Source organism: Saccostrea cucullata, unplaced genomic scaffold (genome assembly GCF_032062105.1).
Source record: "Saccostrea cucullata isolate Sc308-1 unplaced genomic scaffold, CSIRO_AGI_Scuc_v1 ctg1420, whole genome shotgun sequence".
Lineage (NCBI taxonomy): Eukaryota > Metazoa > Mollusca > Bivalvia > Ostreida > Ostreidae > Saccostrea > Saccostrea cuccullata.
In genome coordinates this window covers 45,610-69,009 of record NW_026919358.1, presented here as the reverse complement: position 1 = coordinate 69,009, position 23,400 = coordinate 45,610, and the positions used below count along the sequence as shown (strand labels likewise).

Below are 23,400 nucleotides of genomic sequence, written 5' to 3'. Positions count from 1 at the left end.
TCTTCTATCATTTATGATAAGTTTAATGATTTTGACAATATACGAGGGTTGTCCCGTAAAATCGTGGACAAAGCGTTTTTCTCAAAAAATAATGGACGTATTAAGCTGAAATTTTCAGTGAATGTTTATTTATCATATTTAATTTAATCATTCTGTTTTGGATAAAATATACACAAAAATATAGATTTTATGATGCTTGAATGTGCACAGGGTAAGGCCCTATGGCGCACGGTCAAAAAACGAAGGTTTTATAAGAGAATACAGGAATATTGATTTGAAACATAAGATTAAAATAGATAAGATTAGGGTTAAAATTATCCTTATTCAATCCCACAGTTTATTTTGTTTTCTTCTTGAAATTTTCAATGCATTTGGTCAATTTTTGACAGTTTCCTGAGCATTTGAAATGGTAAAGTGGTAAACACAACACACGAAAAATGGTGACGTTTGGTGACGTTACGGCGCACCGGAGATCAGTTCGCTATGATTTAGATGGTGTAATAACGCCGTATAAAACTTAAAATAAATACAGAAGAAAAAAAATCCCCCAAAATTTCCAGATCTTTAGTATATAAATGAAATGGGAGTTTTCTGAATAAAGTCTTTCTTGATCGAGTCCCGAGGTAGTACAAGACATACAGACAAACTAAAATTGTAATAGCTAAAGACGCTGTCAATGTTGACCGCGTCAATATAAGATTGTCTATTAGTTGAATGATGTTGGAATACTGTCCGTATCTAACTAATAAATCATCAAAAGATCGTACATTTGTGCCAGATTGGTTCCTCAATTGTTAATGGAGACTTAAGCATGTGCTTCCATGAAATTTCGAAATTTAAAAGGGACTTATCCAACTTTATTTTTAGCGCAAAGATGAAACTTGAGGTACCTGACGCTGTTTTAGGCACTTTGACGTTATCATCCGTGCGCCGTAAGACGATACAATACATATAATAAAATCTCATAATTCGTTTATTTATGCATATATCTATTTGAAATTTTCTATATTTATTAAGAAAATATGTACTAAGAAGTAGTAAAAATTTCAGAATGCAGTGACGATTATTATTCATGCGAGACAACTTGTCCACGATTTTTCGGGACAACCCTCGTATATTACAAAAAATGTTGATGATTCGGATTATCATATTTATAAGTGTTGGTCTTTTAAGTTCCATTATGTAAATATATCTCAGGGATTTTTTTTTTTTTTTTTTTTTTTTTTTTTGAATGCAATTGGTCTGTGCATGTAAATAACAAAGACTTGCATGTAGGCATATTTTATGAAATGCAATAATTTTGCAATCATTTTTATCAAATAGGAAGTATCAAAGCTAAAATGAGAAATACATACATAGACGTGTATATGTAGTCATATTTTCGTACCTTACATATATAAGATCAGGGTAATGCATATATGTATTGATTTTCTCTGATTATATTTTAATATACATGTGTCAGTAACACTATAAAGTTGAGTTTTAAAGCATATTTGAAAGTTAACGGAGCTTTTCTTTTTAATCCATACAGCATTTTACTGGATTGGATTGGAGGATCTGAATAAAGATGGCGTCTGGCAATGGACCAATAAAAAGACTGTTGACATAAATTCGACCCTGTGGTATCCTCGTGAGCCAAATTTCACACATGAATTATGTGGATGCTTTCAACACAAATCCACTCACCAATATGGTCTATATAACTGTAACTGTATTTCCGAATTCTCTTACATCTGCGAAATGTGAAGGTTTGATTTATATTCTTGTGTGTGAATTACGATATAATTATGTTCGAATATCATTTTTAATTTTTATGGACCCTCTCTACACTTTGTCTTAATTTTCAGGTTCTTATTATATCCTGGTGAGCTTGAGATAAAGATACATGTACCACAGAGTCTGACTATTCTGTTACATAATTATTTTATTCGAAAAAGTCTTTTATGGTAATGTAACAACAAAGATATATTATAAACGTGATGACTTTAACCTTTCAATCGTCAACTTCTCTTACGTATGCAGAAATATACCTTGATCACCTGCATGCAGAGTTTATACATCTAAGCTGATTCGATACGAAAGAGCATGCTCTACTTGTGAAACTTTCTAAAAGAAGGCTAATTATTGTCAAACAAGTTGGTAAGGAAAAAATATCAGTATTCTTGTTCAAAGTCGTCATTTCGTAAGTTCTATGGATAGTACATTGATTTAACCATCTAAGCAAATACAATTTATCATTGAGTCAAATGCTTTTAATTATACACTGAATTGACCAAGGATTTTCCGTTATTCCGATCATGACAAAGAGCACACGACAGGGGATGCTCAGTCCTGGCACCTGATCCCACTTCTGGTGTTTTGGAGGATCGTGTTTGCTCTGTTCCTTTTTTGTATTGATTTATAGACTTTTGATCATAAATATTGCTCCTTATTACCATATGCTTCACTCCATATATTTCATTAATCGAAATAATTAAGTAAAAGTAGTTATAATATGATTGAATAATTCCTAACTTTCTGATTGGCTGAGAACCAACTATGTGGAAGAAACACTGCGTTGTATATACCTACACCTGACGTTCCAAGTGAATACAAAGATTTATGTCCTCTATATTGATTTAAAAATAGATCTGGAATTTCCATATTGATATAAAATTTTTGGAAAGCTATCTTAACGACTATTTCTTTTTATTCATGTGAACAAAACATAAGCGAATACATATTTTCGGCTGAGAGTGGTCAAGGGGATGAAGGGACCCCATTCTAACACTTTTACTGAACAACAATTTTTACTTTGTTTGGCTGTTACATTGTACATGTAGTTTTCCCAGGTAAGAATCCTTCCTTTCAAAATATATCGTATAAAAAAGACTGACATTAAATCTTTTTTCATGGCAACTAAAATAAATAATAATAATAAAAAAACAACAGTTCCAATTGATACGACCGGTAAGGTTTATTTACATTTTAAATCTGCTTCACTCGTGAATTTGGCTAGGACTTAATTAAATGCAAACAATTAATGAGCTGTATCAGGTTTATCAGTGAATCGTATATTAAAACAATTATTGTTGTTTTTTTTCGGTCAATACAATGATTTAGCCATCTTCGAAGTACGATATCCAACTCGCCCGCCGGCCTGAAGTAGCTAAAAGGTAATAAGTAATATGATATTACTTATATAATATAAACCTGTTAGAATTTTTTATTTATTTGTAGAGGCAAGGGAAAGAATATGAACATAACTAATTATGTTTTTAATGAAATTTGCAACCCTGCATTCCAAAAAAAAAAAATAAATAAATAAAAAAAAATAACGGAGCGCTTAACCAAAACAGTCAGGTCAGAGATGTATTTTACAAGTGTACATATTGCAAACAATTTAATATGAAAGTACTTGTATGGCTTATATTTCAACTGTCAAAATACAACATGTAATTATTCCTGACATTTTTTTTTTTCAAATTGGAAATATTGGTCATGATCATTTAAATGTGTCATGAATTGACGTAACTCTATTGTGAAATCACAGATTTTTAAAAATATTTAAGGAATGACTCTAATTCTTGGCCAAATTATTCGATAGTAACCTGGTTTAGGTCAGTTTACGCTTCATAATTCGCGAAGCGTATTATAAAAAAGCGTAAACTGACCCAAACCAGGTTATCATCGAATAATTTGGCCAAGAAATAGAGTCATTCCTTATAATTTAATTTTAAAAGAACTTTATTCGGTAATAATCAATATTTGCCCCCCAAATCAAACTTTGATGGAGATGTATTTAATTAAGTTGTAAAACAGGGGAGTATATGTTGACTTCGAAGCACTGAATATTTTCATAAGCAATGACGTCATAAGTACGTAATGACGTCACAAACATGACGTAAATTTCAGTTTTTTTATGAATTTTACAGAAAAATGTATATATTTCGTCGATATTTTGAGTAAAAGTCACCGAGCACATGTGTGTTCAGGATCAATTTTTTGATATAATGTGTAAAATGATAATATCAATGAAATATGTCAATACTAATCCTGAACAAACTTGCGCTCTATGAATTTTAAAGCTTAAATTGTTGAAATTTTGTCCATTTTTTCCTCTTCCTGAAAAAGGATATAAAATCGGACTAGTTTGTGACGTCATAAAAACAAAAATTGTGAATACACTGCTTTTAAACTATAAAATTGTCTGTTAATTTATATTTCTCATACAATTTATTGAATTCAGCACATTTCAGGAAGTTTTCAAAATTTGACTTGTGTGGGGGCAAATATATGCAATATACCGCATATAGTTCTTTATTAAACAACTGTGGGTGTAAAATTATGTTACTTTTTTTTAGTTCAAATTTACTGCTCAATAATACATTCCTAGTAACGGAAGTGATATGAAAAAGGGGGAGGTAATAACTGATATACAGCTCTGGCAGCCATGGTGTTTGTGTACACGAGGTGAGATCGAGCCACTGTTTGAAGTTAAAGGTACATCTATTAAATCTGGAATTTCCCATGAATTCCTAGGACTGGAAATGGGGGGATTGTATGGATACAGATAATTTAGCTGGTTGTCAAGGGGGTGTGTCCCCATACCAAACCAGGTTATTAAGAAATTATTTGCGTTCCCTTTTGGTAATCAACCAATAAGAGACTAGAATAAAAACAAATTTAAATTAAATTATAAATAGATAACTATCAAAAGATGAAAGATGGACTTAAGAAATACTGATTAGGATGTGTAATCTAATATCTAAGATATAACCCTTTTGCAGCTTAGACATTCTGATATTGTATGCTTTGACTTCTTACAACGCTTCAAACCCCTCAAGGTTTTCTCAAATGATAAAAATCTTGATAAAAAATGGATGACAAAAAAAAAAAAAACATTTTGCTTTCCCTTGTTATTCTCAATATTGTTCGAATATTTCTTTCTATACCAAATAATTTTTTTCTATATACAAAGCTCTTTAAAATATTCGCTGGGTACTTATATGATTATTATCTAATTCTGTTTTGTAACGTTATTTTTAGAGCTCATGTTGCAGCTGTTGCAGAAAAAAAAACATAGCCAGCGGTTATGTAATGTTTTCCTCTCCTACGCTAGCTGCAGTATAAAATTAAACCCTGTTTCAACAAGGATAGAAAGAAATTGTATTATATACATGTCTTGACTGCATATAAAATCATATAAAAAAAATATCTCAAACATGAACGTTTATTATTGTGTAATAAAAATGTTTATCCCTGTATATTACCAGTTGGCTGAGAGGTGCTAACTCCTTATTAAAACCTGACCCAACTTTGGATATTTTAGGTCCATATTTGATTCCGTTTTGTATTGTTTAAGGCTTGAATATAAACTTCCATTATATCCATATAATTCATGGTAGGGGATACACTGATCTGGACATTTTTATCTGGGTGTTTGCTTAAATTGAAAAAAAAGTCTAAATGGGTGTTTTAGTGAGAATTAAGGATAATAGCATTCAATGATGTATGTAAATATTTATAACTAAAACATTTAGACCAAGAAACTTAACACGGAAATCCGATTGGAAATTTTTAAGAATTCCTAAAATAAATATACAAGTATTATTTCCATTTTGAAGTAAACAAAACCTATTTTTAAATCATATATTTCCCCCTTATATTATCTAGATTTTTTAAATGAATCGGAGAGATGTTTGATCATAAAAATTGGGTATTGTTTTTTGTGTACTTCTCAGGTTGGTATTTTTTTCTGAAACATCTTGATATATTTGTACTACAAGTACTGAGAATATTTTCTTATTCTTTACTTTAAGTAAATGTATATTTCTTTATTTTAACGAAAGCAAAATCTTTGACACCCTTCAGTTATGTTAACCCCTTAACGGCCAAGTGCGCCTTTTGACGCATTTTCAGCATCACAGTGATTTAACTGTTGGCGTTTTGTAAATAATTGGGATACAACGAAACAATTGATATTTTCTGAAACTAGAGAAGAAACACAACAATTTTTCTATTTTCAGTTTTTCTCTGCGATGTTAAGAAATTGTCGTAAACTGGAATTGAACATTGAATATAATTGCAGGAAGTTAGTAAAATTACCCACAAATGAGTGATTTTTTGCTATATTCTGTAAGCTGTATCTCAGTTACAGCACACGATAAAAAAATGAATGCCATAACCTAAAAGGTGGGAATTTTCCCTATATTTTCTATATTGGACATTGAAAGGTACGAGCATTCGTTACAGAAATATTTGCTGTTGAATATTGGAACTTTTTCAAGTAAAGCAAAAAAATGCACTATGACGTCATCTTACGTTTAGCATGTACACAATGAAATCTTTCATAAGCTCGGTGTAAAATAAATCGATTCTTTTAATATATGGAACATATTTTTTTTTAAATAAATTATTTGTAAAAAATAGTTAATATACGAGACGTTTTGAGCCAAAAACATGCAATAAAGGGAATTTTCCTTAGCTTTAGAATACTTATATAGTAACAGTTCTTGACCCAACGCCCCGATTTAATTTCGCGCACCGACTGTTTCAGAAATCCCTGTCAAATTTTGTGTCATTCCTACATCTTGTGGGAATAATCAATCAAGAAATTAGGTTTTGTCGTTACCATTAAAGATTAAAAGAAAATATACAATTTAAGCTTATAAATGTTTTTTCGAGTGCTTGGTCTATAGTATTTTAAAAGTACTTTGAAAGGAAAAGCTGTCACAACGAAGAAACATATATTAGGTGTTAAAATTTCGATGAAAGATATACCTGTTTTTTTTTTTTTTTTTTTTGCTACCGCACAAACTGCATTTAACTGCCGCGATTTTTTTCTTATCCCTATCTTTATATAAATATTCAATATATAAAATGAATGTATAGGAACATGAAAATAAAATAACGAATATGCACTGTGATATTTAATCTGTAAAAATTGGGAAACTTAATTTCGCTTGAATTATTTCCCTTTCTGTTGCCATTGTTGTTAACTTGTTATATACACAGGGAGAGACATAGCACGGAACAGTCATTCTACAAAAACAAGCATGGACAATTTTTTTTTTTTTCATGTCACTTACAAAGCCGTTATAATAAATTTAAAGATCGATTTCAGCTCTAAGATATAACATACACACATGGTTTTTTTTTAAATATTTATTGTTCGATATATATGTAGTTAAAATTTAGATATGTCGGCCTAATGTTGAAAACGTGTTTCACTGCAAATCTTAATGTCGCTTTATTTATTTACAAATTTCAAGACGGGATTCTCAGCCGTAAAAGCGTTCCTAAAAGATTGCGATGAGTGTTAAATAAGTTTTTTTTTTTTTAAATATTGAATGAAAGTAAATCAAACCACTTCTCGAAAAAGAAATACATGTATGGATCTTCTTTAATAAGTAATCATAGCATATCGCTAAAAACCAATTAACTTCAGTAATGAGTTTGCTCTAGTCTCAATTTCACGGACAGATTATTTGCAGATTTCCAAAAAAAAAAAACAAACTAAAATTGACCAAAAAACCTTATATCATTATAATTCTAGTTGCAAGTCAGCTATTTATTTTTAAGACAATGGCTTTTTAGATATAAAAAATCATTGAAGGAAAACATTTACTTCCGAAATGTTAATTCAGGAAGGAATTTGCGTGACAGATATAATTATGCGCCCGGATCGGTAGATCCGAGGCGTATATTGTTTTTGTCCTGTCTGTCTGTTTGTTTGTCTGCAAACTTTAACCTTCGACATAACTGTAGAACCATGAAAGATAGCGACTTCATATTTGGTATGCGTACTCCACTAATTAAGCTCTTTCAAATAATACCAAGGACAATGACCCTGTGCCTTGACTGTGGCCTATATGCTAAAAATAGTTTTCTCTGCAAACTTTAACATTCGCTATTACTTTTGAACCATGAAAGATAGAGACTTCATATTTGGTATGCACATTCCAATAATCAAGTTCTTTCAAATGACTCCAAGGTCAATGACTTTGACCTAGACTGTGACCAATATGCTAAAAATAGTTTCTTTTTCGAACTTTGTTGCCGCCGGGCGTGTAGTGTTTTTTTTTTCATTCTTTGGGGAGCGAAATTCTTCATTCTTTTGTTTTACAGTGTATATCCTAAAACAAGCTTTGATTTTAACTACCGCAGAGAATTTTAATTTTTATTATAAAAGCTTGAAAAATAACTTCTGTAACCTTAACTTCGTTCCGATATTTTACCGAAATTTTAACTTAATTTTGGATATGTGAGACTTCCTAAATTATACATTTGTGTCTATACTAAGACATCAGAAACAAACAATTGGTCGTATTTAGCTTCATTTCAAAATAATGGGACTTGATCAAGTATTAATTCCGTAATATTACCTAAAAAACAATGGATAATTAGAATTATTTTTAGAAAGTAAACAATGTCAGAGTCGTGGAATTTTTTTTTCAAGTTCAATGATATGTCTTTAAGAGAATTATAATTATGTTTTTGCTTTTCGAAGCAGTTATTTGCAGTGATTTGTATCATGAGTTCGTCCATTTATCGTAGAATAAATGGGCATTACATATAAGGTAGGGTAGGGAAGTGGGACATACAATGGTAGAATATGCATTGGCGTCGGAAGCAAATTGAAAGTGGAAGGGGCATAGTAAAGGAAAAAAAAATATTCAAGATACCAAAAACTTGAAAAGCGAAAAAAATAGTCCTTCGTCCTTCACGAAAATCCTATTTTGTGTGTGTGTGTGTGTGTGTGTGTGTGTGGGGGTTAATATTGAACTTCTTTCAGTACAATTTCTTTCTAAACCTACGCTCCAATGTTCATTGTCTATATTATGGCTATTTTTGCAAAAAAAAAAAGGCCCTAGCCCCCCTCCCCCGGTTCCGACGCTTATGATTTGTAAATTTGTGTAGCGATTCAGATTACGTTTTTTTTTTCTACTGCGACTTTGAATAAAGAAATGGTGTTTTGTCAGACACAGACAGAGATGCTGCCACTGAATTGCATGAAAATTGTTTGTCTGTGTAAACCATAATGAGAAGGACCCCCTCCAATAACCATTCTCTTTACATCGCAGGTTCAAATTGTATCGCAATATATTTTTTAACAGAACTGTAAAACGTTCTCGGAAATTGATATCTATTATGAATATATTTATACAAGTACCAAGTCCGAGAAAAGACATTTGCATGCAAGTGCAAGTCTAATATATGTCACCTATGAACTATTATATACGCGTTCATTGTGAATGCCTAAGTACATCGATAATCAACACGCAAGCCACGGTCCAGAGTCCGCCTGTAGTCTCTAGATTGAAAGTGGATTTTGGCCGTGATTAGAAAGACACCATGCCGGTTTGCACTAGAAAATGCGAAGTGTTTGTCATCTAAACATTTTGTTCCCAGTGCATGAATTTTATCTTAGTTCCCTGAAAAAAAGTTTGGTGAATTTGCTTTGCATAAGCCTGTACTGATATTACCACCTAAAAATATTGAAGATCTTTAACATTGAAACGAAATCCAAATTTAAAATGAAAACTCAAACTTTAATTAATATTGCGCTTTCGCCCCATTCGGGCTCATCAGTAGATTAAGCAATTAAACAAATACATATAATCCTGCAAAGATAACATGATCAAGATTGTGACTCAAACTGGACTCAATGTGATGCACTCAGTTTTTCTTAGGAAGGTTGACACACGAGAATAGTCTTTTAGGGTTTCTTAAGTAAGGTCATTTTCAAAGGCTGCTCCATTTGCCACCTCCATTTTTGTTTACACATTCCTTGCCTAAGTTTCGTTTCCTTTTTTACTCATCGGTAACCCCCCCCCCCCCCTCTTCCATCCACACACTAACATATTTTAATAACAATGCTTCTCGTCTCTTAGTAAATACTAAATAGAGATAAAGGATTACTTTGGGTAATGGATATAAAGTGGATCAAACAGTTACCTGCCCTGGTTGGACTATTTATGGTAGATGCCACATGTCACAGTTAGTTGGTGTTCATTTTGCATTGAAAATTGATGTGAGAAGGGGATCATAGGTGATAATAAAGTGATAAACCGTGTAATAGAAGACATGTGCAGTACTTTGTGAAACCTTCATAGGGAAAAATGGAATGGACTAAATTTAAATTCATTCATGTATAATAGTGAGACCGTGTAAACTTGTATTAATATTGTAGGTCTTTTTATTTTAATCCCAAAGCAAAAATTTTACAATTTGCTTTATGCATACGCTACCGATTGCAATTACATACTCCCAGGTACATGTAACTATATTGATCAATCAGATTAAAATCAGCTGTAAGTTTTAATTTGGCTACGTTGTTCGTCATAAACGGAGACAAACAGCTGCAGTATGTTCACAGATAAAAATAAATTATTTTATATTAGTGAAGTAAAGTGAAAATAAAAAAAAATGAAGGATCATTTATCCATATCTATGAGAATTAAAAATATTAAAACTTTTGTTTAAAATCTGGTGATGTTTAAACTTAATCACAGTGGATATATATCTTCTACCCACCCACCCCCCTTCACCCTTACACGAAGAGTTGTAATTAAGAACAATTAACGATTTGACACTGGTATTAATATTATAATTCATTCTCTGGTTGATTCCTGTTTGTAATTAAAAAAAAAAGTAATGGCAAAAATGTCATTTTTATTGAATAGAAGGTGTTTATGTAAAATGTAGGCTCGAATTGAGAGTTAGTGTGCATAGTTCTTAGTCATACTCTCCCCATGACCGTCATCTAAAACTTAGTGATAAACTAATGATATTGTATGCTCAAGTACATAACAGTGTATTGTGAATTTTTGTACGCAGATCGCTGGAACCAGGCAGGTAATTTTATTCATTGATAACACTCTACTGAAAGTAAAAAATTAATAATATAATACCCATGATTTGTTAAGAAGCCCCCTTCTCAAAATTGCTATTTTTGTAACCATGGCAACACTGTCCTTGAAATAAAAGAACTAAAATATAAAAAAAAATGTGCATCTTTGTATGCTTCAGATGTCTCCCAATTTTTACTGAAGTCAGAAAAAAACTGTAGGAGGGAGAGCGATTCAAAAATTGCTTACGACAATCGGACAGTTGTAAAGCCGAAGTCTAAGTCGGATGACGTACGGACATTGTGTGATTGTAACTCTTTTTATCACATAAAATTGACCAGTAAAACTAAAACATAATTGAATGCATGCTTTGTTTTAATAGTCAAATCCTCTGGTTTGGAAACATTATTTGTAAAATTGTTTGTATTTCATGGACGAATAAAGGGAGAAAAACACATATTTTGGCAATTATGGGTCTCAATCGTTGCCATGGCAACCGTGACGTCAAATTACTCTGCATAATTAAATACTTTAGGATCTTACCTTTCAGAAAATATATAGGTTGCTCTATGTAAAAGTGACCAGAAAATGTCTAAAATTCTATTTGAACTTTTTTAGGCAAAATCTCTGGCCGTTAAAGGGTTAAAGTAAGAAAAAAGTTTTTAATTAAGATAATGGAAAATTGGTAAGAAAAATTAAACATTATCGTATATGTAGATGTACTTCCCAAAGAGAGTATGTATTAAAATAATACGCAATTTTTTTTACTTCGACAATTTAAAATTACATGTTACTGTTGTTAACTATTTCTTACTGCTGTATAGAAGAATAAATCAACATAAATACTGACACGCAAAAGAAACGCAACAAGCAGTAATTTTCAAATGTTTGATTTTTTATCTTATAATTTTCAAAAGCGAATAAAGTAAGGCTAAATTCACTTTTCAGAACATCAGAGATTTGATAAAAATGTTAAATGTTGACATGTTTACTCTACTGAGTAAAATATGATAAAACGTGCAAGACTGTCCTAAACAACAATTGCAGCTTAATTTCTACGATACAATAGGTTCATTAATATCGAGATCTCAGCGAAGGAATTATTCTTCGACATTTTAAAATGCCCGTTTTTCAGATAATTCGGTCGAATTTTCTCTAACTTAGAGCAGTGTAGTTACCCTTGCACTTCCGGTACAAGGACTGTCCTTAATGCATATAATACGTAAAACCCTGTTGAGGCGTAATGAAGTGAAATTTCGCATCAGCAACTCTCCATCACCTTTACATTGAAATTTTCCAGCTAGAGCAATGGAAATGCGCACATAAGCCATTTTCCAGTAGCCTTAGCATTGTTTCGGGAAACTAAAGTAGAGTTTATTTTTTTTTTAAATATTGCTGCATTACTTATGATGAACAGTAAAAAATCCCTTAAAACTCCATAATATTGCCAAATGTTTTGATAAACATGCAATTTTTGATTTCTGTTAAGCAGACTAAACCTTGACTTCCGGTTATGATATGGAAATCGTTCAACTGTTAATTTACTGATGTTCACCAAATTGAAGATATGTGTGTATTCATAATTTTAAGATACAGAATTCTTTACTTTACATAATTATTTCCCCCTAAAATAGTGTGTTGCGTTTCTTTTGTGTGTCAGTATAGTATTCACCATGTGCATGATTTATTTTTTTTTTCAATTCTCAAACCTTTTTTTTATTTATTAAAAAACCCTCTTTTTATAATTAGCCCCTTACCACACTTCCCCCACCCGCGACCCTCCACCCACCACCCTTAAAAAAACAGCAATGGCAAAAATAATCAAAGTTTTTAATTACCAGGTATGTTTAATGTTTATGTTTCTCAACTGATAATACACAAAAACATTCACTGAGTGTAATCAGTTATTTAAAAGACATGTAAAATGCACCTTACATACTGATAATTTTGTAAGATATTTTTAATTTAAGATACCAAGTATGCAAACAGATGTTCTCAGACAAAAAAAAAATCATAATCATTGGGTTTAAAAAAAGAAAATTTTTGTATGATTTAAAAATATATATACAACAAATGCTCAACAAGTACCGGTATTCTTGATAATTTGTTATCCAAACTTGTTTAAGAGGAAGTGTAAATCACAATACATGTAATTATTTTAGTAATTTAACATTCAGTTCCTCTACGTATTGGGGCTCCACTATGGGCAGCGGAAAGGGCAAAAATTACAATAATAAGAAAACAAACAATTATTTTATTTCAATGATCATAAAAACTTAACAAATGATATACAATGCATAATCAATAGACCTTTTCGCAGAACAAGTATACATTAAAGCAGAACCAGCTAACAAGTACGTAACAAACATACATGAATGCAAAACGAACGACCATCTTTGAAGTACAAACGTTCATAAAACACAACAAACGAAAAAAACTTAACCAACGTGCACGCGGTAAATCTAGTCTTCCCGACTCCCGACGGTCCCGTTTTCTTTTTTTTTTTCTTGCCGATTTCTTTTTTGTCGGCGCACAGAAAGTCTTCACACTTCTCAGGCAAATTTCTAGGTTTAAAAAAATTCATTAATATATAAAAACTTTAACAAATTTGTGTATTTATTACTTAATCAGCAGTATCATCTGCCAAAAGCGGTAAATCTAGTACTCAGCTATAATTGCGAAAACCACTGAAAAAAGGACACAAATGCTTTCGTAGAATCGAGATTAAAAACAACAAACTGAGGTACAGTTTATATTTTTTTTTAATAAATGAAAACCCTCATTTACATGCTAGATAATTTGTATGCACAGAAATTCCCCCACACATTTTTTTTGTATAAAACTCTTTGCCACATTATGTTTTTGTTCCCAGGCTATACAACATGGACGTGGTTCTACCTCGGATCCCCCTTATTTTTTTTTTTTCATTTTTTTGGGGGGTCAATTCAACTTAAAAATTTAAAATGAAAGAAAAGAATTTACATAAAATGTAGAAAAATATCTCGTCAATTTTTGTTGTTCTTGTTACATAAGTTGGTTTTTCCCAATTCTTTATATATTACAAGAATCTGTTATGATAACTTTACATTACAGTGGCATATCATATGACAGGTACGTAGCAACAATACCCAATTTTAAGAGTAAGAAAAAAAAATGGTTATGTAGTACATGTATATTAGGAAAAAAATGGCACTGAAAGAAGTTGAACCTAACACCCCCCCCCCCCCACACACACACACAAACACTCACACACACGAGATTTTCGAGTTTGGGATATATCATTTAAATTTCCTTTTTGTTTTTGCTAATTTTTAAGTTTTTAAAATCTTTTTTTTCAGCTAGATTGAAATTTTTTCTTTGGTTACCCCCTCCTTTTAAAAACGATGCTACGTCAATGTATAACAATGCAGTACTTTCATTTTGCATTATTTTTCCATAAGTACAATGTTAGATTTAGCTATTTTTATGAAGATTTTGATAAAAATCTTTTTTGAAATCAAATCATTTTGATGTTATGAATTTTTATAGAATTTACTTAATTGTTCATTTTTTTATTAACATACACCACCAATTTTCACTGAAATACTAATTCAATCTTTTGAGAAGAAATATCTTCTCAATATCAATACCTTAAACATCTTTTAGGATACATGGACACAGATTTGAAATTAATTTATTTCGTCTTAAAGTTATTGAAACAAGATTGCCACTTTTCCTAAGTATTAAGAATAAAATTACAATTTGTGAGAGTGCAAGGATGTGTCAATCAAACCCGTCTAAAAATTTGAAGTTTTCATAACTTTTAGATGAAATAAGATTTTTAATATATTTTTGTGTGAAATGCTATTAAGATACATAAGTCGTAATATTATACAGAAAATATTAACTTCAAATCTGTGCCCATTTACCTTTACTATCTACGACACTTACGTCTCTCTGTAAAGATGTCCGTTTTTGGTTTTCATATTTATAACGGAGTACTACATTTACCGCTTTTTTAAGGTGATACTGCTGATTCAGTAATAGATACGCAAATTTTTAAAAGTTTTTACATATTATTGAATTCATTTAAAAAGAAAATGTGCCTGAGAAGTTTGAAGAGTTTCTGTGCACCGACAAAAAAGTAATTTAAAAAAAAAATCCGATACCGTCGGGAGCCGGGAGTCGGGAAGACTAGATTTACCGCGTGCACGTTGGTTAAGTTTTTTTCGTTTGTCGTGTTTTTATGTACGTTTGTACTGCAAAGATGATCGTTGGTTTTGCATTCATATATGTTTGTTACGTACTTGTTCGTTTGTTAAGCTTTAATGTATACTTGTTCTGCGAAAAGGTCTGTTGATTATGCATTGTATATCATTTGTTAAGTTTTTATGATCATTGAAATTACAATAATTGTTTGTTTTCTCATTATGGTAATTTTTGCCCTTTTCGCTGCCCATACTCCACCTCCAGAGAAAAGATAATAAACTTTGACTTAAGTCTGTTGTCAGTTCATAATTTGCAAGCACCTCTGATATTTTCAGGAGTTTGAGATTTTTCATTTCATGAATCGCCTTTTCACTAGATATAATACATCAAATCTTCGTTATTATCATCTTTCACAGTGTAAGAGATATTTAGGCTCTGATTAATCAAAAAGAAAAGTTTCATAATTATCAAGATATAAAAGTATTTTCTATAGTTAACTTTACTTATAAAATTACACGTATTTCTCCATTATTTGCATTTTACAAATCAACGATTAACACTCTTTGTTCATAACAATGAAAATAAAAAAAGAACCTTTGCTTTAGATATTTGAAACTCCATCTTTGCATTTTTAAACCAATGTCACAATCTCTCATTTAGAAACAAGGAGCACAACATAAACGATATATTGCTAAAATTAAAAAAATATAATTAGATATATCGAAATTTTATTCATTTTAATGAATACTTCTTAAATAATTGCCTTTTTTGTACTCTTGGTCTTTCTAAAGTGTTTTCAAACGCAACATGGAAAACAAGAACCACGGAAAGGATATTTTACGGAAACTTTTGGTCAACGGATGGAGGAAACCTACTAATAGGACGGAGATCATTTCTAAAGGCATCGTCAACCTGTGGATTACGTCATCATGAGAACATCTGTAATAATACAGGAGATGCTCCCTACACGAGATGTTTCAGATGCGATTCGAGAACACCTTGGTCTGAAAGCAATTCTCTTTCTCATCAAATCAGCAACGTGCTCTACGACACTACAGAAAACTGGTGGCAATCTCAGCTTGGACAGGAAAGTGTCTTTATTCAGTTTGATCTGGAAACAACCTTTTGGTTTACTGGTGTAACAATTAAGTTTAGAAACCATGGTCCTAAAGCATTCTTAATTGAGCGATCCTCTGATTTTGCAAGAACGTGGAGAGTCTATCGGTATTTTGCTGAAAGCTGTAACTTTTCGTGGCCTGGAATTAAGTTCCCGATTTTGAAATCTAATCGTGAATACTTGAACATCTTTTGTCAGGAGATAGAATATAAAAGTGCAGAAACGCTAGAGGTGAATAAAGTAATGCAAATAATGTGTTTCTTCTCCATAATTACTCTGTTTTACTTAATAATAACAGTACAAAATAAACCTCACTACTTAAAAATACTTGTTCAAATAAAGTGAAGCTGTAAACAAAATATTTGGAATCATTTAATAAGTAGGACATTTTTTTATTTTATTTTATCAGATCATTTTGATTTTTTTTAACAAACTTTCATAAATGTTCTTTTCATTAAATGAATACTTTTGTTTCAGATAAGCTTCTTTTTAAGTGTCCCACCACATGTCTTTGTCACACCTCTTGGTAAAGATATTTTGAACTTAATAACCTTTACAAATTTGAGAATCAACTTCACAGCATTCTCTCTAACACGTAAGTCATTAATCTAAATCATTTAAGACGGACTTTAAATGACAAAATTCCCATTTCCAATTATTTTTCCTATGATAAACACTACAAAAATGATTCTTGTTAATTTCACCGTGATGACTGTGGCATGTAAATTTCTCTACTGAAATACTACTGAAAGGTCAAATGTCAAACTTGCATGTATATGAGTGATGTATAAATACACAGAAGAAAATAAAGATGTTTTGTTTAATTGTTTACCAAGTAATTAGATATGATATATCCTTTTACAAACAAAATAAATAATGAATTATCTTCGGATCAAAAGCAAGTCACTAGCTAGTCCATTATCACTGAGACCTTGCGTGACCGAGAACCTCACTTCCGTAATCATGGTTAGCAGCCCATCTAAACCACGTGGAGAAATCTGCAAAGTCACATACATGTAGATCATCCGGTACAGACAAAGACCTTCAGTCATTACAATCCAAATTCTTACGCAATTCAACGTCCTCTGTTATTTTAACACACACAATTCTGTTTCCTGACCATGCTGACCAACTCCCGTTTCATCAACTGCAACATTGCATTCAATATGGCTGCGGAGCCCATACACGTGTTCGTGCTTCCGCACCCTAAATGTAGGTCACATACATAATTAAAGTTAACATGATTGCTTTGATCGTAATATAATTTTTGTTGTTGTTTATTTTATAAATTAATGTTAATATTCGACTGCAATATAACTAAATAATCATTAAGTTTGTTTCGAGTTTGTATGGGACTATTTTTTTAATAGTAAAATATGACGTCATGGGGTGGGGCAATGGAAATTAACATGGAATCCATCGTGCATTTCAAATCTACTAAATAAGTTGGTATTTCTATTTATTTTAAGATTTTTACCTCAAGTAAAGATGGGGATTTCGCCCGTTATGCAGTTTTTCCAATGTTTCCCACTATTGTTGATGCCCTGGCATACCCTCAAAACTAGTGATTCCTTAAATAACCACAATAAACAGCAGAGAGTTCTAAACGAAAATGAGAGAATATTTATCTGCTGGGAACTATAACATATACAGCGAGTTTAGATATCTTAGATCAAGTATAATTCATATAAAGACAATGCACAAACAGTGAATAAGGTTTAAACGCTTGTCATATATCTTGCTCTCTGATAACTTTAAAGTTCGCTATATTATTTTATTATACTTTCATGTAAATTACTTAAATCTGATTCGTCGAGAAACATTTGTCAAAAAACACTATTACCTGCTGAATAATGAAGCCACGCCTTCCTTCGTAACAACAGCCAACATTGCTTGACGACGGGTGGTATTCCAAAAATAGCGACTACGCAGAATTTATGCGCGCACGGTTCACTGTTATATGTATTTGTATAAAACATTCAGTATAATATAATAAATATTGCATGTACATGTAGTTGAGTGTAACATTAAAAATTTTCACTCCTCGAAAACCATTGTCAACCTCGGCTTCGCCTGGGTGAAAATTTTCAATTTTACACTCAACTACATTCAATATATTTATATAATGTCTGAAAAGTAACTAGTAGTCGCAAAAATTACTGGCATAGTGTTATAAAAAAAAAATTCCAGCTCTACTTGCTGTGAAATACAGAACTTTACAAATTAATTATCCTTTTTTCTATTTCCTCTTTCCATTTTATATTTTAATGGTCTGGGATATTGATTTTTTTTATTAGATTACTATAGCGTGTACAATTTAAGGATAGAGGGAACCTGCATGTGTTATGGACATGCTTCTCGCTGCAAACCATTTCCTGGATATAATTTCACCACAGATACTGGAACTATGGTAACAATTAAATACTAATGTGTAGGTAAGAGAGAGAGAGAGAGAGAGAGAGAGAGAGAGAGAGAGAATAAGTTAAAGTAAATTATTTCAAATTTATTTGCAGGTCAACGGAAAGTGTGTTTGCAAGCATAAAACAACAGGTCAATATTGTGAAAAATGTCGAGAGTTTTACAACGAACGCCCATGGCAACCTGCTGATTTCTTCAAGTCAAACAAATGCAAACGTAATAACTAATTTTCAAAGTAAACCCATGTCATTGTACACTCTCTAGACTGATTTGTTTTGTTTTTAAAGTAAATGTGCAGATAATTAACAAAATTCTAGATCTTCGGTTATAATTTGCAGGATTAATGTGAAATAAAATAATGTAAAATCATTTTAGGATGTAACTGTAATGGTCACTCAAAGAAGTGTGGGTACGACCCTTTAGTTGTTGATGGAACTAGCGGAGGGATATGTCTGGATTGTGACCACAATACCACCGAAAGATTTTGCCAGACATGTCAATATCCTTTTGAGGAAGATTCAAAGAAACCTGTGAACAGTAAAGATTTCTGTGTATTAGGTAATCCGTAATCTTAATCTTAATCTTTTATATTTGACCTCTGTTTTCCTTGTATCATGTCAAAAGATCTGGATTTTAACTCTTGACATAGTGACTCACTTTTGCAAAAAAAGACAATTTTTCATCTTAGCCATTACTTTTAAAAATAGTTTTAGCTCTGTCTACCTATTTATGTTTATTTATTATAATAATTCCCTTTTTTATATCGAAATGTTGTCGTTTTGTTCATTTTAAAAGATATTAATTGAATCAACTTAATGCTAGGAGTTTCATATTTCTCAGATTATATTTTTGTTACAAGACCTATTTAGAATACCAAATATTTACACTGTTTGACCTTGCCATTCATTTCCTTTCGAAAAATTACTATGGCCATTCTGAACAATGGGTGTAAGCTATAGAAAATCTAAACTTCACCATTATTTCTTGTAACAAGTCCCCCCCCTTTTGAACCTTTGATTTACCCTTGAAGTTTGACCCCCTTTCTAAAACATTAACATTGGTCACAACTTTTGAGTTGTTGGCACTTTAGTCCTTTCTTAAAGTAGCATTTTTATCTCACTGATTTGACCCTGGAGATTGATTTGCATTTGGGAAACTATAACACTCGTTGAAATGTATGTAGTAATCTGTCATAAGGAAAGCCCTGGTTTTTAAGTGAAGTGATATATTACTAGTATATACATGTAGATACCTTATGATTATGATAAGAGTGATAACGCAAACTGTAACATGTACGTATAATTCATGTTCATATAAAATTTAAATTCAAGGTAAAATTACCAACACGAATTCTTGGATTTCTGAAAGAGATGGAAAAAGCTCCAGGAACTTTATGTCGGACCAAGAAGAAACCACGGAATTAATCTCCAAGTTTCCAGATAATAATTTCTTTGAATTTACTGCACACCGCATTACCATAATAGTGATCATTGTAATAGCTGTTCTGGCTATCTACATAATAGTTCATCTGTGTATTAAACTTCATAGCAGAAGAAAGCTAGTGAATCTGTACCTCGCCACGACATCTACGGACTTAGAGAACAATAACTATGCAGGGATCAATATTAATCGCTCAACAGCTGATGAAGATTTTTCACACTATCATGAAATTTTTCCATACGTTACAATAACATCTTTAAATTTCCACGAAGATGTTTATTCAGATATGGATGCATATGGTGCAGAATGTCATGACATTTCTGGGAATCCTTGTGAAAATTTCACAATTAAGACGGATGGGAATGAATATATCGAAATTTTGGAATCAAATGCTAACAGCAGTGACATGCATTGCGAGGATGTTTCAACTTTCTAGGTGGGGGATTGAAGTGGAAATCAGCAATATAAAAAATTATGAAATTCTTAATTATTTCTCTTTTTCTGATCAAGTGACTGCCTGCCAACATAATTATTATTTAAGCAAAATTTTACTTTTTATTGACATGTATATTGAATCAGATTTACATTTTATATTCATTCGAGTGAAGCAGAATAAATATCTCGAAATAATTTTTTTATTCCTTCTAAATCATTTATCATTTTTGGGTTAGAAACATATTGGGACTTATTCATGATATTTTTGAGAAAAAATAAAATGAAACAATGTATAAAAACACATAATGTTAAACAAATGTTATAAACTTTTAACAAGTGTTGTTCCTAAGAAACATTGTTCAAAGTGACCAAACGTTGGTCATTACGTCAACCAAATAAGTGACCAAAAGTTGGTCATTACGTCAACCAAATAAGTGACCAAAATTGGTCATTCTGTTAACCAATTAAGTGACCAAAAATTGGTTATTAACCATTATATAAACTGTGACCAACGGAACTATCAAATCTCGACCAGTGACCACAAAAACCAATAGCGGCCCACGAGTTAAATATTACACGATACCCTCGGTTTCGTTACATTGGTGGCAGCGGTGGGATCCGCTATTCTGTGAATTGTGAACCTAAACCATTACAAAGATGTCGAGGAACGAAAAATTGGTTGAGGAAAGTGACCAACATACAGAACCAAAAGAATTACAGTTTATCGACGGTACTACAAGCAAAGAAGTTCTTTTGCGGGTTAATGACAACGACCAGATAGGAGACGGCAGCGCAGTCAACACATGTACAAACGACAGTCTACACATAATTCTACAAGAATTAAAAACTCTGAAGTCCCAAATGAACCAATAACAATCTCAAGTGAGATCTATGAGTACTAATGACCAATATGTATAGCAAAGTTGCGTGCAGTCCGGTACCAGAACTACGTCTGAAGATGACCAAATACGCAGTGAGCATCGACCATACAGAAATACACCTCTACAAAATTTATGTGAAGAATTTCGGTATCATGAACCTTCAAGGACAAGTTGGTCAAACCTGACAGTACCACGAAGTTACACTACCAATGATGAGACCAACGAATTTCAGCAGACCATGCGCAGCTTCGATTACGATGTACCAAATTATGGTCACACAAGACAAGCCCATGACCACGGATTCAGGCGTACCACGGAACCTAACGGGAGAAAACCAGCAACATTCGATGGTACTATGAACTGGAACGACTATATAGTTCATTTCGACATGATCGCCCAATTGAACCACTGGAATGAAGAAACAAAGGCATTAGAGTTAGCTACCAGTCTACGCTGCCCGGCACTAAGCGTTTTGAGTGACCTACAGCCAGAATATCGATATAATTTTCGTCACTTTGTTACCGCACTAGCAGCAAGATTTGACCCAGAAAACCAAACAGAAATCTACAAGACGCAACTAAAGAGCCGAATACGGAAGAAAAATGAAACGATCACAGAGTTAATGCAAGACATAAAACAACTTACGAGGATGTCATACCCGAACGCACCTCTAAGTTTCCGCGACCAGATAACCAAAGATTCGTTCATTGGAAGTTTAAACGACCAAGAAATGGAATGGGCAGTGTTTCAAGGAAAACCTAAAGACCTAGAAGATGCAGTGCGACTAGCAATGGAATACGAGGCCTTTCAACAAGCGCGGGGGAAACGAAATACAGTTGCAGTGCGTATGCAGACAGAGGAACCAGCGTATACCGACAGAAATAATTACGAAACAGACTTAGTAGCGATGATCAGCCAAAATACAGAAAAGAAATTTAACAAGAAAGGTCCCTGTTTTTATTGTAAGAAAGATGGTCACATCAAGAGAGAATGCAGGTTACTACAACGGCACCTAAAAAATGAAAAATACAGAAACCAAAGAAAACCGGAATACGTAAAAGACGTGACGACCAGAGAACCTGAGAACCAGGGAAACGCACAGTAGTTGACGTCGGCGGCCAAACGTCAACTACAAAACAGAAAAGGCCACATGTTTTTGGAATAAAGAGCTCAAATACTCGCAGTTCCAACTTATTAACAATTGACGTGTTTGTTAACAATGTGAAAATCAGTTCTGTCATTGACACTGGTTCCGTTATAACGGTTATCCACCCAAAGAAATATTACGAGATAGAAAGATGTGTTAGACCTAAATTATTTCCAAACCGTAGTAACTTACAGATGGCAAACGGTGATTAAGTTGTACCAGAAGGTCAGACTGAACTTCAAATTGGTATTAATGGTGAAGTTACCGAACATAAAGTGGTCGTCGCTGACGTTGAGTCACATATGATTTTAGGTCTTGATTTTCTGAAACAGCAAAATTGTCAATTGAATTTGGGTGAAGGAACTCTTACATTGGGAAAGAATAAATTATCATGTGACCTTAAGAGTGAACACAATCCTGTGTTCAAAATTTGCTCACAAGAAGTTTTACAACATGATAATAGTGACCGACGACCACGTAAACCTTGTGACGGGGAGGAGACAAACGACGCTGAGAAGACTCCACCAAGGGCAGCCAGATCTAGAGGAAAACCGGGTCAGTATTTAATTAGGAAACCACTGGAACAAGTGGACATCGACATCCTTCGTCTTTTACCACGGACCAAGAAGGATAACAAGGACGTTATTACCAGTTCAGATTATTGCACCCGACGGATAGAAGCAACCGATAACCAGAAACGAAAGTATGGCACCAAGTCAAACCAGATTCAGTACACCCCAGGGCAATATGTGTGGATTGCATCAAAGACAATGACCAAAAGAAGATCTCATAAACTTAAGGTTCATTGGAATGGACCTTACACAGTGTTACGTGTTGTGTCCGATTCGGTATTCAAAGTGAGAAAGTCTACAGCCGAGAAACCAAAATATGTGCATCATGACCAGATGAAGCTGTTTCGTGGTGAAGCAGATGACATTATAT

General features: G+C 32.5%; 1 protein-coding gene across 1 annotated transcript; it reads left to right on the top strand.

Moving 5' to 3' along the window:
* Window positions 1-5,659: 5,659 nt before the first annotated feature.
* LOC134229796 (laminin subunit beta-1-like) lies at window positions 5,660-20,613 on the top strand. The gene is made up of 7 exons (XM_062711586.1): window positions 5,660-5,723; window positions 15,812-16,368; window positions 16,615-16,732; window positions 18,435-18,547; window positions 18,651-18,771; window positions 18,931-19,113; window positions 19,887-20,613. Exons 1-7 carry the CDS (start codon window positions 5,678-5,680, stop codon window positions 20,429-20,431), a joined length of 1,683 nt encoding a protein of 560 aa, XP_062567570.1. The 5' UTR covers window positions 5,660-5,677; the 3' UTR covers window positions 20,432-20,613.
* Window positions 20,614-23,400: the final 2,787 nt, after the last annotated feature.

What these genes read in the sequence shown, in the direction of transcription:
- LOC134229796 (XM_062711586.1), top strand. Translation starts at nt 5,678, where the DNA reads ATGTTTGATCATAAAAATTGGGTATTGTTTTTTGTGTACTTCTCAG. An exon ending in CACAGCATTCTCTCTAACAC is followed by an intron (nt 16,733 to 18,434) that starts GTAAGTCATTAA and finishes TTTTTTTATTAG; the next exon opens with ATTACTATAGCGTGTACAAT. An exon ending in CAAGTCAAACAAATGCAAAC is followed by an intron (nt 18,772 to 18,930) that starts GTAATAACTAAT and finishes AAATCATTTTAG; the next exon opens with GATGTAACTGTAATGGTCAC.